Source organism: Nicotiana tabacum, chromosome 13 (assembly GCF_000715075.1).
Source record: "Nicotiana tabacum cultivar K326 chromosome 13, ASM71507v2, whole genome shotgun sequence".
In the NCBI taxonomy this organism is placed as follows: Eukaryota; Viridiplantae; Streptophyta; class Magnoliopsida; order Solanales; family Solanaceae; genus Nicotiana; species Nicotiana tabacum.
In genome coordinates this window covers 102,847,191-102,861,270 of record NC_134092.1, presented here as the reverse complement: position 1 = coordinate 102,861,270, position 14,080 = coordinate 102,847,191, and the positions used below count along the sequence as shown (strand labels likewise).

General features: G+C 37.1%; 1 protein-coding gene across 7 annotated transcripts; it reads right to left on the bottom strand.

The window, feature by feature from the left end:
* Positions 1-4,448: 4,448 nt before the first annotated feature.
* Positions 4,449-8,749, bottom strand: LOC107815411 (BTB/POZ domain-containing protein DOT3). 7 transcript variants are annotated; one of them, XM_016640986.2, is made up of 6 exons: positions 8,592-8,749; positions 8,392-8,503; positions 6,917-7,800; positions 6,505-6,772; positions 6,289-6,417; positions 4,449-4,970 (listed from the first exon to the last, which is right to left on the bottom strand). In XM_016640986.2, exons 1-6 carry the CDS (start codon positions 8,720-8,722, stop codon positions 4,605-4,607), a joined length of 1,890 nt encoding a protein of 629 aa, XP_016496472.2. In that variant the 5' UTR covers positions 8,723-8,749; the 3' UTR covers positions 4,449-4,604. The 7 variants fall into 7 exon arrangements, with proteins under 7 accessions (XP_016496472.2, XP_016496494.1, XP_016496478.2 ...); XM_016641008.2 differs by having other exon boundaries at positions 4,449-5,358; positions 8,592-8,745; XM_016640992.2 differs by having other exon boundaries at positions 8,392-8,461; positions 8,592-8,745.
* Positions 8,750-14,080: the final 5,331 nt, after the last annotated feature.

The window sequence follows — 14,080 nt, the reverse complement described above, 5'->3', positions numbered from 1 at the left end:
GAAATTTCCCTAAAAACAATCCCCTCTGCTTCAAAGGTAACAACTTCTGAGAATTTTTTTATATTTTAGTGTAAAATAATATGATCTTGAACCTTAATTTCATGGATCTCTTGCAATTTTACGTGCATATTGAGAAAAGAGAATGCAATATTTCTTTACTCAAAAAAGGAATCTTTTTAACGTACGTAATATGACCAATTTTTCATGACATTTGCCATACATAATATCCATTATAATAAATTTGTGATTCATGACATTTGCCATGACATAATATCCATTATAATAAATTTGTGGATCATGACATTTGCCATGACATAATATCTATTATTAGGCTAAGGATTTCTTGCTATAAATAGAGAGTTTCTCCTCATTTGTAGACACACCAACAAGACTTGTCTTCAATTCTTGTTTCTTCCTTTCTTCTGTTTTGTATGAGAGTTAGTGTTGGGAAGAACTTGTGTGAACCCTTTCTTTGGAGTGATCTTGTGAGGTTATTCTCTTAGAGTATTTGGGATTAATTAGAGTGTTTACTCTAATTTTGTACTCTCTTTTGTACTCTTATTGTATAATAAATTGCCCCTCTCCGCTTGTGGACGTAGGTCACTTTGACCGAACCACGTTAAATTTGTGTCTTCTTTATCTACTTTAATTGTCGTTGTTATCAACTTACATTGTCTTTGTTATTGCCATTATACCGTTGTTTGGCTATATTCCGCACTACCCGAGTTTCCGATCCTAACAAATTGGTATCAGAGCCGGATCAAACCGGGTTTGTTTCAGTAGCCAATATGACTCGAACAAAGACCTATGTTGAGAAATTTGACCGAAGTGCAAACTTCGGAATGTGGCAATTAAAGATGGAAGCTATCCTAATTCAGGATGGCTTAGACTTGGCGTTGCAAGGAAAGGAGAAGAAGCCGGATAAAATGACGGATGAGGAGTTTGCCGTCATAGACAAAAGGGCAAAAACAGGTATCATTTTAAATCTCTCAAATGAGGTTTTACGTGAAGTTTCTGTAGAAACCACAGCCAAAGGCATGTGGAAAAAATTAAAAACCTTATATATGAAGAGGACGGTGGAAAATAAACTTTACCTGAAGCAAAAACTTTATACAATTCGTATGGGTGAAGGTACCTCTATTCTCTCTCATCTTGACACCTTTGATTCCATTCTTATGGATTTGAGTAATATAGATGCTGAAATTAAAGATGACGATCAAGCCGTGTTACTGCTTTGTTCTCTACCCCCATCTTTTAAGCATATAAGAGATACTATACTTTATGCAAAGGATAATATCTCTTATAAGGATATTAAATCTATCTTAAAATCAAAAGAACAGATAGATAGTAATGTTACTGGGGAAGCTAGTTGAATTCAAGCGGGAGTTGGCTTGTTTGTTAGGGGCAAATCCGACTCCAATTCCAGATACAATAATTTAGAGTGTCGCTATTGTCATAAGAAAGGGCACAATATTTCTGAATGCTATAAACTGAAAAATAAAGAAAAGCATAAAAGAAGAAAAAATTAGCACAAAAATACTGACACCGCCGAAGCTAGTGTAGCAACTGATGAGATTGAGGGAACTATATTTTTAGCAACTGAAACTAGTTTCAGATTAGACAATGAGTGGATTTTAGATTCCGGTTGTTCATATCATATGTGTCCTAGCAGGGACTTGTTTTCTACATATGATTTTGTTGCAGGTGGAGTTGTCAACTAGGTAACAATGTTACTTGTAACGTTATTGGCAAAGGTACAATTCGGGTCAGAATGCACGATGATGTGGTGAGAACTCTCACCGATGTTAGATATGTTCCTGAGTTGAAGAAAAATCTCATATCTTTGGGCACTTTAGAATCCCTTGGGTGCAAATTCACTAGTGAAGGTGGAGTTTTAAAAAAATTTCAAGATGCTCTTGTGATCATGAAAGCACACAGATCTGGTTCGTTGTATACTTTATTGGGCTCCACTGTTATAGGCCCTACTACAGTTTCGGTATCAGACAACTTGTCTGATTTTGATGGCATTAAATTTTGACATATGCCCATTGGGGCTTTTGCGGAGAAGGTGGAACAAATTTACTATATCAGCCAAAATTAGGCCAAGGTGGAGATTTGTAATATGGCCAATTTTTTATGACATTTGCCATGACATAATATCCATTATAACAAATTTGTGGTTCATGACATTTGCCATGACATAATATCCATTATAATAAATTTGTGGATCATGACATTTGCCATGACATAGTATCCATTATTAGGCTAAGAATTTCTTGCTATAAATAGAGGAGTTTCTCCTCATTTGTAGATACACCAACAAGACTTGTCTTCAATTCTTGTTTCTTCCTTTCTTCCTTTATTAAGAGTGTTTTGTATGAGAGTTAGTGTTGGGAAACACTTGTGTGAACCCTTTCTTTGGAGTGATCTTGTGAGGTTATTCTCTTAGGGTATTTGGGATTAATTAGAATATTTACTCTAATTTTGTACTCTCTTTTGTACTCTTATTGTTATAGTAAATTGCCACACTCCGCTTGTGGACGTAGGTCACTTTGACCAAACCACGTTAAATTTGTGTCTTCTTTATCTACTTTAATTGTCGTTGTTATCAACTTCCATTGTCTTTGTTATTGCCATTATACCGTTGTTTGGCTATATTCCGCACTACCCGGGTTTCCGATCCTAACAACGTAGATACTTACTGGGTGGTTGTTGTATTGATGCATTTAGTATTGATGCATTATTTCAAAACTTAGTTTCAAAAGTTCTCTTGGAAATTTTTATTCATTTGTTCAGATAAAAGGAGGAATTCTTTTAAGCATTTAGTTTTAGAATTGTGATGGGTATTAGTTGCTTTTAGGATTTTATTGGAATTTTATGTACATAGACATAAAAAGCACTCCAAAAAACTTTGCTATACATTTTTTTCTGTAGTCATTGCTAGAGTATTTTTATATTTTAAGCATATTTAGCTTTTGTAAAAAGTTCATTTTTTTCTTAAACGTGTAACATATAGAGTTTTTATTTTTCGATACAGATCGAAATAAAGAGGTATTTTTTCATACAAGTGATATGAAAATATGATTTGGAAACTTAGCTTCAAGAAGTTTCTAGGATTTTTATATACACATTGACAAAACGAGAGAAATACTAATTCATACAAGTTAAATTGAAATATGAACGAAGAACTTAGTATCAAAGGTGCGTTGGATTATTTGTACAGATTGAGATAAAGAGAAATTTGGAGTCACTATACGGATTTGAGGTGGAAAAGGTCTAAACCCTTAACATGGATGGGAAGAAGAAGAAGAAGAAGAGAGGTGGGTTGTTGATAGCTAAACCAGACTATAAAAGGCATATGTTACTCTTAAGAACCCGTTGTCTATCTCATCGGATCTATATCCAGTCCGGATACTCGAAGAGGAGAAGAAGAATACGAGCAAGAAATCAAAATCTAGCAGTGTTGAGGATGATGAACCTAAGAAGATGCATTGGCTTGACGGGAAGAAATGTGGGAGGTCTAAATTAGAGACGAGCACTAGTCGTGGCTATGATGGAGATCGGAGTAATGTTGGTGCAGCACCAGCAAAGTTCCCATGGAGCAGTATGAGGTCTTATGCTGCTAGGTAGGTTTCCTCAATTGGAATGAGGAGATCTTTGTCAGAGAGTTTTTTGGGTTAAGTGCTTCCATAGCTCAGTTTAGTAATGGTGGTGTATTATCCTGGTGTCAACTTCTCTATAATTGTTTGAACTTTGAAGTTCTATGTATTTACCTTCATTCATTGGAGATAATTTGATTGTGAGTTAAAAGCTGGAATATGATGAGTTTCTTTTGTATTGTTTCTTACATGGATAATCACAGATGGTACTTGAAATTGTGTTGAATAAACTGTTTGTGATTTAGTAATCTCCAATTTTTAAATGAGAAAGCTTGCCCGGTGCAAGAAGAAATGAGGTCAGACTTCTCTTTATCATTGTCAGGCTAAAAATGTGTATTAGGAAGTTCATATCTCCTCCTCCTTTTTCTTCTTTTTTTTGTTGTGGGAAGCCACAGCTACATAAAACAATTGATCAAAGAAAGAAGAAATCTTCAAGATCAAGAGGACTTTTTACTGGAAGTGTGATATGATTGATTTCTATTCTTTATAGGGAAATGATGGGATCCTGATCTGTTGAACAGAAGATACTGGTTCTGTTGTGAAGTATAAATGCCACTTAGATAAATGACTGTGTTTCTGCATTATGCAGGTGATGCAACCATTACTAATGGGGCGGACGCACGTGGTGGCAAGCGGGTTTAGTTAAACCCGCTTCATCAAAAAATAATACTGTGTATATGTATAAATTATGATTAAAGCTGTGTAAATTTTGTATAAATATTTTATTTGAACCCACTTGACAACTACTATTTTACGACTAAAGTTATGTACTTCTAAGATTGAACCCGCTTGCACAAAATCCTGGGTCCGCCACTGACCATTAGTGATAACATTATTACATAGTTACTTACAAACAAGATGGTAGATGACGAGTTCATTAAATTAGATGAACACTTTGTAATTTGACACTCTGTCTGATCTGATAAGAAGCACAACTATAGGATCTTAGGATATAGACTGCCTTCGACGAGAGCCCGCTTTACAGCCTACATTTGATCTATAATGGCCTTCTTCAGTTACTTCTCTATCCAGTTTTCCATCGGAAAGAGCAGATTTTTTCTTCCTCCACCCAAAAGTCCAGGTTGTTTTTCTATTTTTGTTGTTTACTTTTTCATAATCGTGTTGCAGTTCCGAGTAGTCCCTCTGAAGCTCTTCCATTTGTATCTTTATTTTTTCAAGTTCTTCTTTAAGGGACTTGACCTCCTTCTTGGAAGGTGACTGACTACTTTCCTTGTCTGACTCGTCATCACTTGCTATATAGTCTTTCCCTTGTATTGCAGCCTTCATCTTCACTTGCTCTGAGAACAAAACCTGCAAGTTTCTCTCTTTTTAATTCATAAGTTTATGAGCATGTTTAGAAGGCTATTTGGTCTTGTTTTGGTACATATATGTCTTTTTGCAAGCTTATTTTTTGATAACCCTTACGGTGTGTTGGGTTCAGCTTGCTCGCATCTCCATTGTTCTACCACACCTACTCCCTCCCACCTAGTAGTTCTGCCTACCAAACTTAGGCAGATGGAGAGAAATCACCTAGCATTTTTTTGTCTCCGTTGTGATTTGAACCCTGATATCCAAAGTTTTCACCCACGAGAGCAATCCATCTTAGACATTCTTATTGCAATTTCACTCCTGCAGCTTTCTTCCAGATATGTGCCTCAAGTTTCACATGTTTGCTGGTTCTATGAAGCTCCACCATGTCCTGATGCATCTAGTATGTTCAGATAAGGTCTATTCTTCTGGTCCTTTTGTTGCATGTGCTAATAGTATTGGTGTTATCTGAATTCTGAGGTGGATAAGGTGTTCATATATCTGATATATTGTTCGAAAAAGAGGCGAGGAAAACAAACAACTTGCCCTAAGATACACAGGAGGACTATTTCAGATTTAGCCATTCAAAGTAAGAAAATAAAGATTGGTAGACTAGTTTCTAATTTGTCTTTTACCTAAATGGGTCAGATGCTTCTAGGTTTGAATTTTACAATATTTGGTTTCGAGCATTTTGTGCCTAAAAATAAAAGGATGCAATGGCAAGCTAATTAATGTGTAAGACTATCAAATTGTGATTTTGAGGCTTTTGATGCCTGCACATTTCTAGGATTGGCACATAGAAGTTAGTTCTATTTTTTTTTTTGGATAATCGTGGTATTCGAGCTAGCTTGCGCGCACCTCGACTAACTTCACGGGTATCTGCTACCTCCCACCAGTGTAGGTACCGAATAACTCTACCCAACAAAGTTCGGACAAATGGGAAGAACTCACCTAGTATTTTTTGCCTCGATTGGGATTTGAGTCTGAGCCCTCATAGTTGTCAACCCACTTCATTGACCACTGGGCCACACTTCCGGGTGCCATAGAAGTTAGCGCTATTATATCCACTTATTTCACCATTCAACTTTGCAAAGTCAAATAAAAGCTAACTTGCTCTAGCGTAAGACTCTGGACTTGTTGACATCTAGAAAGTTTTAAGTAAGAAACTGAATTGTATTATGCTATTGTTTACTTCTGCCATGATGCTTGGTAAGGATCTAGAGACTGAATATGCCTTACAATATGAAGGGCTCATTGTCGGCTTTTATATAGTTTAGCTCGATCGTGATGTTTAGGACTCGAAATCTTTTTGCAGTTATACCTGGATAACAATTCTTAGAGGCAACCTGTCATTTTGTGCTGCATGTGCGCATGCGTCAAGTGAGAACTTCCCACAGTCCATAATCTTGCACAGCCTTCGACGGTCATGCTCTGACAATGAAGGATGAGTCTATGGAAAATATTAAACCACTAGTATTCTTAATCTAATTGTAAATCAGGAAGTATATAAGTGAGAGAGAGAGAGAGAGAGAGAGACCTGGAGGTATGTATCAATGGCTCGATAGAGGCCATCATGACTTGCTCGAGCTTCTCGTGGCAAAGATTCAGCTAAAACTTGGAACTTGTCGATGGAGACATTGGGATCACTTGCAATTTCTGCTAGGTAGCTGTCAACCAGTTTACTGATATTCGATGCTGTAGACTTCAATCCTTGTTGCTGTAGCTGTTGTTTTTCGTATATCAAGAAATAATCCAAAATCCTTTGTACAGCTTCTAAATTGTGCATGGTCTGTTTTTCAGTTGAACTGGATGAACCATTAACGGAATTTGGTAAGACTCTATGTTGGAATCCTCAAATGATATGATAGAAATCACTGAATTAGTACGGAGATGAAAATTGAAAGATTGACCTTTAGAGCAATGTGCTAAATCAAATGATAGAAACTCACTCTATTGTTTGTTCACCTACTGAATTAGTAGGGATCAGAAGATCATTCACGCTGGCATTTTCCAGCACCATGCCGATTTTTTTCTCGAGCTCTAAAACTAGAACTGGTGATGCTGCATACACAATAGCCTTCTTTAACATCCACAGGAGGAACTTGCAAGGAACAGCTTCCTTTTGAGGAGGCAGTATACTAGCAAGACTCTCTATGATTGTCCTACGCTCCTTATTCTGTCCAATGTTCGTTTCTTGCTTCCTCCCACTCATGACTTGAAAATCATTTATTCTGTTACCATACTTTCCTGTTCCTTCTGTTTTGGTGTCCGTGCTTGGCAACCATTTTTCCCCATAGCGTATGATACATGAGCCAATGATTTCAGGCTTCATTTCTTTTGCCCTCAGTGCTGTGATTATCCGTAAGAAATGGCTAATATGGAGAGTAGTAACATCTTTTAACCACCAGTTCTCTTCAATCAGCATCTCCTCAGCTGAATTTCCTCTGGAAATCTTCGAAATGATTGAGTCGCAACACCTTCTAACAATCTGAAGGTTTTCTGCCCATGGTGATAGAATCTCACATGATCTAAGGACAGTGACGGTGTCGTTCCATGATGAGAGGACTACAAATGTGAAGAAGGCTTCTGTCTTGGCAATTAAGTTTCCATCTTCCATTGCTTCTGTCATATCTAGAAATTCTGAGGCACATCTTGTTGCTGCGACAGTGTCAGGGTTCAGGCTTATAGGTAGGCCATAACAGAATTTCAATATGATCTCAAAAGTTTCAGATCCGCCTGGAAACTTTTCAAGCTTGAGGTCATAACCTAAATGTGAATTTGGCGGCGGAAGCTCAACTGTTCTTAGGTAGCCACACTTTGAAACCAGTGGATACTGTTTCAGGAGTATATGAACTTGAATCAACTTCTCATAAGCCGGTGAATGTGTGAGGATAGGTAAATAACAGGTAATCACAACATTGCAGCACTCTTTTGTTCCTTTTTTTTTGGGTATGAATACATTATTGCAGAACTCCAAGAAGTGAAAAAAGGGGCTTAAAATTCTCTTTTATATTGCTTCACTTGTTTGTATTTTTATTATTCTCTTTCTGACTGCTGACTCCTAGTTTGTTCTTTTTATTTTCTAAACTCTTCTATTATTGCAGCACTCTTTTAACCTTTTTTCAGGTCAATATCTTCACTTTCTTGTTCTGTTCTCCCAAGCTGGCAAGAATGTTACAAGGTTATTTCAATGATAAGTCAAGGAAGGCTTCTTTTGGAATTATACAGGTGATCATATATTGACACCTTATACAGCAGTATATTCTTAATGATTGAATAGAATTATAATCATGTTCTTCGTGTGTTAATTAGGAAAAGCAACTTACTCTCTTTTGTTGTTATTTCCAGTTATGGTGCTTCCTATCTGAATTCTTTCGTATGAATTATAAGCTTCGATTAGTTTGGATATAATCTCCGTAGTTACCTTGTGAACGTGGAAGGTGACATCTTCAACTTGAATTGAGAGATCAGTTGGAATCTGACAAGTCGCAAACCTGAAAACAGATGAAAAGCACAAACAAACAAACAAACAAAAGCTAAAACAAAAAAGGAAATGTTTTTTTTAGTATGGGAAAATTACATGATCAAACTAAAAACTGAAGCTTACGGTTTTAAGATTCTTACCATGATTGTTCTTTCTTCTTGAAGCCGTCAGCTGTTTCAGTTTCAACTATGCGTTGGTTGTGGACGTGGTTGGTACCATTAGAATCATTTCGGGGGCTTTCTGGCCGATCCAGCTGAATGGACTTCTGCATTGTAAGTTGTCTTTACTGCATATGACTAGTCATTCAAGAAAGTTCATCTGATAAAAAGATTTGAGTTTTGGTGGGGACTGCTTTGAGTAAATGTGAAAAATGAGTCTGTGGCGGGAACTAAAGGACAACTCAAAGTTTGCTGGGATGGTTTCTCAACTTGCATTGAAGTTCAGTGTGACAAACTTGATATTATTTCTAGAGACAATTTGATTAAGATCAGGAGGACAGTGAGAATGTTGTCTGTGAGGTCAATTTTGAGCGAAAACCACGTAGAGTCTAATCATTTGCCCAAGTGATCATTTTGTGGGTTAGACGAATGTGAGACAGTTGTTGCAATTAATTGTTGAAAGAATAGTCTATCTACCTGCATTTTATGGCACCATCTTAATGTTTGGTTGTCTTCTACTTGTGTATATTAAGTTAAAACTTATTATTGTAGTATCTGGGAGTTGTGACAGGACCAAATATGTGAATACCACTAGAGCTTCCCTATAGTGGGTCTTAGTGTTTGCGTAATCTTTTTCGCATTGAAGATACTGCAAACTAACTTCGGAAGAATTATCTACTACTCTTAGTTTATTTCTGCAGTGAATGGTATAAAACAAATTTTGCCATTATGCTTTACTGTTTATATTGTGGAAATAGCACGGGCTAGCCATTTTTTGGACAAATGATCGAAAAATAGCAAGTGTTTGCGAAGTCATTGAAAAATAGCCAATGTTTTGCTGAAACACGGAAAGTTCCAGCATAATATGTTAGATTATGGAGCTCTTGCGTATAAACTTCCAGCATATTATGTTGAAACTCCAGGACACAGAAAGTTCTAGCATAATATGCGGGATTATGGAGCTCCTGCATATAAACTTCCAACATATTATGATGGAACTCCCGTACATTATAAAATTCCAGCATATTATGCTGGAAGCTCATCAGTATATGTAAAAATTTCGAACTCCAGCATATTATTTCCGAATTTTTAATAGTGTTTTTGTTCAGATTTTATCTTTACACGAAAAATGGCTAAATTTCGATTACTTTTGAAACTGTTGCTATTTTTTAATTATCAATTGTAAATCTGGTTATGTTTGAATTTCACCAGTTTATATTAGGAAGTGTATTTTGGATTCTAAGGTGGAGAACAAGCTTAATTGAAGGCTTGAAGCCAGTCCCTATGGTGGAGAATGACTAAAATAAAACGTTTAAAATTAGCTTTATTTTTCCTTCTTACAAACTCTTCTTAAAAAAAACAAGTAGAAATGAAAGGGTGGGGATATTAACTAGAACTAAGATATTCAAGTGGAATTTTTAATTTTTCCTTTTCTTTTTCTAAAATTGGGGTTGATGTGGAAACAACGAATTACCCAAGTTTATTACCCATTTTCGACTAATGTTGTATTTAGTATGAACGAACATCATCCAGAAAATACTTTTCAATTTCTCATGTTTGGTTAATGACCATGTCCGAAAAATAACAATCGCTAATGGATCCCGCATTTACTCCACCCTCCATTTCTCTTGTGGCATTTGAGTTATTCTTATCTTTGTTGTATCATTCGGAAAATGGCCAAAAATACCCCCGATCAATGAATAATTTTTCCCTATGTTTCGTTTTGGGCACAAACATGCCTTCGTGTTACTCAACTAGCTCAAAATTACCCTCCCCTCAAAATTCTTACGTCTAACGGTTGCTTCGGAACAAGGGGGGAAAGGCCAATTTTGCCCTTGAACTATTTCAGATTAAGGGAAAATAAAGGATGTCTAAGATAGGAAGAGGAACGGGAAGTCAAAACCTTTCCTTGTTAAAAACAAACTAGAAGCATTGATGGGAGCAAAGTTCCTAGTAATTCCTGCACCAGCATATCTAATTGAACGTAAATTTGGAGTAACAATACCAACTGGAATTCAGCATATCTTTCAGGCCTGTTACTCACCATATGGAGAGTGTTATTCAGTGGCCTGTTAAGATAAATAAAGAGAGTTTTAACGGGGGAAAATCGTTCGCAAGCATGGAAACTGAAACAGAAGGAACAGGAAATACGGTAATAGAGGAAATGATTTGAGATGGAAAGAATACGAAGCACAGGACAATCATACAGACTACAGATTCTGCAGGTTAGTATACTGCATCCTTAAGAAGAAACTGTTAGTTTCAAGTTCCTCCTGCAGATGTTTAAGATGGCCATTCTGTATGCAGCATCACCAGTCCTTACCTCAAAGCTCTAGAAAACAAGAGGCGTGTGCTGGAAATTGCCCATGTGAATGACCTTGTATGCCCAACTTACACATGCAGCTCAAAATATGACAGGTTGACCTTTAAGAATTGTTATCCATGTAAAATATCCTCTGCTTTGAGATATCTGAGCCTAAATATCTTGATCCTGCTAATGTAGAATAAAAGCCGTGAATGCGTCCTCCATCTTATAGGACATATTCAGTGTCAAGATCCTTAGTTCCTCACCAACCATCATACCAGCAGTAAACTATACTAGATTACGCTTCAGTTTCCTGTTTAAAACTTCATAGATATCAACAAGGCTAAAAATCTTAAGCTAGAGCTAGATTAGCTTCCGTTTAACTTGACAAGTTTCCACGGGAAAATGAATGGAACTACTAAAGCTAACTTCTATAATGCCTATCCTAGAAAATGAACACCAAGCATCAAAAGTCACAAAATTACAATTCGTCAACAAATATGTATACTAGCTCGCTGTTTCATCCTTTCAATTTTTGGCATAAAATATCCCATCATCACATTAACCTAGAAGCAATCTCACCCATTCAATAAAAAGGACAAACTAGAAGCTAGTCTACTAATCTTTATTTTCATATTTTGGACGGATAAATCTGAAGTATTCATACTGCTTATATTATGGCTAGTTGTTTGTTTCCTTCACCTCCTGCTATAACTCTATTCAGAAATTTGAACACCATATTCACCACAGATCACACAAATGTTGACAGAGAATATCTGAACAATACATCTAACACATTGAGCACTCAAGAACTCTTACATGGATCTAGCAAAACCAAGGCAAAATGAGTGCTATAACCTGAGGTTGCGGAAGAACATACATGCAAAAAAGACAGACCTGTAACCTTATATACATGTCCATACCCTTCCTAAATTACAAATAGAGTATGGATGCAGTACACGTGTAAGATCACATAGCAAGTTATGACGAGTCAGACGAGAAAAGTAGTTGGTCATCTACGAAGGAGGAGGTCAACTCCCTTAAAAGAAGAACTTGAAAAAGATAATTTACCAATGGAAGTTCAGAGGGACTATTCCGAGCTGCAATAGGAATAAGAAAAAGTAAACAACAAATACAGAAGCTTCACAAATTGAGCATTTGGATGGAGGAAGAAACAATCCATTCTTTCCCACTGAAAGTTGGATTGTGAAGTAACTGAAGAAGGGCAGAGCAGATTAAATTCTGGCTGCAAAGCGGATACACAATAAATTTTGCACATATAAGCCCAGGTACGTACTCCTCACCTCGCGTACACGGCTTTTCACATTTCACAAATGGCACATAAGACTCGATGCCTAAGGAGTAATTCCTCCGCTCGAGGTTAGACAAGATACTTACCTTTTTGAAGTTAGGCCGATATTCCAAAATAGCCTTCTTGCTTGAATTGACCTCCGGACAGCTCAAATCTATCAAAATTAATTGCATAACTTCATTAAAATTCATCGGAAACAATTCCGGATAATAAAACGTCGATTTGAAAATTTATTCTAAAAAGTCAACAAAAGTCAACGCGGAGTCCGCCTCTCGGAACTCGACATAATTTTCATGAAATACGAACACCCATTCCAATACGAGTTCAACCATACCAATTTTATCAAATTTCGATAACAACTCGACCTCCAAATCTTAAATTTTCGTTTTTGGAAGAGTTTTTACAAAAATTCTCATTTCCTCCATTAAACTCGAATTAAACGATGAATATAACCATAGATTCATGAAATATAATCACTTTAGGACATAGAACACTTACCCAAGTCAAAGTCTTGAAGAACTCCTCCAAAATCGCCCAAAAACCGAGCTCCAAAATCTCAATCGAAAAATGGCGAAATGACCATTTTTCGTCCTTAACATTCTGCCCAGTTTCGCATCTGCGAACCATTTTATCGCACCTGCGAGCTCGCTTTTGCGCGCAAATTCTCGCTTCTGCGACGTCTACTGGCACTGCCCTCGCACCTGCGGAAGAGCTTCCGCTTCTGCGCTCACGCAGGTGCGGTAAATGCATCGCACCTGCGACCTCTGCCCTTTTCACTCCAGGCCGCATCTGCGACCATTTTGTCGCTTTTGCGGTCGCGCACCTGCGACCATTTCCATCGCAGGTGCGATTGTACCAGAACTGGAAAAATTCCAGAATTCCTTCAAGCACAATTTTGGTCCGTTTAACCATCCGAAACTCGCTCGAGGCCCTCGGGACCTCAACCAATTATACCAACATGTCCCAAAATACAATACGAACTTAGTCGCAGCTTCAAACCACATCAAACAACGCCGAAATTACGAATCGCGCATCGAATCGAATTATAAGTTTTTCAAATCTTCCAACTTCTATATTTTGCGCCGAAACATATCAAATCAATTCGGAATGACCTCAAATTTTGCACACAAGTCATAAATGACGTAATGGAGCTATTCCAATTTCCGGAATTGAAATCCGACCTCGTTATCGAAAATTCAACATTCGGTAGGACTTTCCAAAAATCTTCTATTTTTCAACTTTCGCCAAAATGCGTCAAATTGTCCTACGGACTTCCAAATCCAAATCTGAACATACGCCTAAGTCCGAAATCATCATACGAAGCTATTGACACCATCAAAATTCCATTGCGGGGTCGTTTGCTCAAAAGTCTAACTCCCCGGTCAACTCTTTCCATTTAAGCTTCTAAATAAGAATTGTTCTTCCAAATAAATTCTGAATCTTCCGAAAAATCAAACTCGACCACACCCGCGGGTCATAATACATATTGCGAAACTGCTCGAGACCTTAAGTCACTGAACGGGGCGTAAATTCTTAAAATGACAAGTCGGGTCGTTACATAAACAACTAATACAGAAGCTTCACAAGTTGGGCATTTGGATGGAGGAAGAAACAATCCATTCTTTCCCACTGAAAGTTGGATTGTGAAGTAACTGAAGAAGGGCAGAGCAGATTAAATTCTGGCTGCAAAGCCAGCTTTCGTTAAACTATCATATGATAGACAAACTAATCAAATTGCCATTTGTTCTCCTAGTTTAGTTAACTTATCATCTGCTATCTCTTTTATAAGAAACAATGTGATGTTGATGGTGGCGTAAAGTGGATACACAATATCTAAGTCAATCTGATACTTTC

What these genes read in the sequence shown, in the direction of transcription:
- LOC107815411 (XM_016640986.2), bottom strand. Translation starts at nt 8,722, where the DNA reads ATGCAGAAGTCCATTCAGCTGGATCGGCCAGAAAGCCCCCGAAATGAT. An exon ending in TCACCTTCCACGTTCACAAG is followed by an intron (nt 7,801 to 8,391) that starts GTAACTACGGAG and finishes CTCCTGAAACAG; the next exon opens with TATCCACTGGTTTCAAAGTG. An exon ending in CCATTGATACATACCTCCAG is followed by an intron (nt 6,418 to 6,504) that starts GTCTCTCTCTCT and finishes TATTTTCCATAG; the next exon opens with ACTCATCCTTCATTGTCAGA.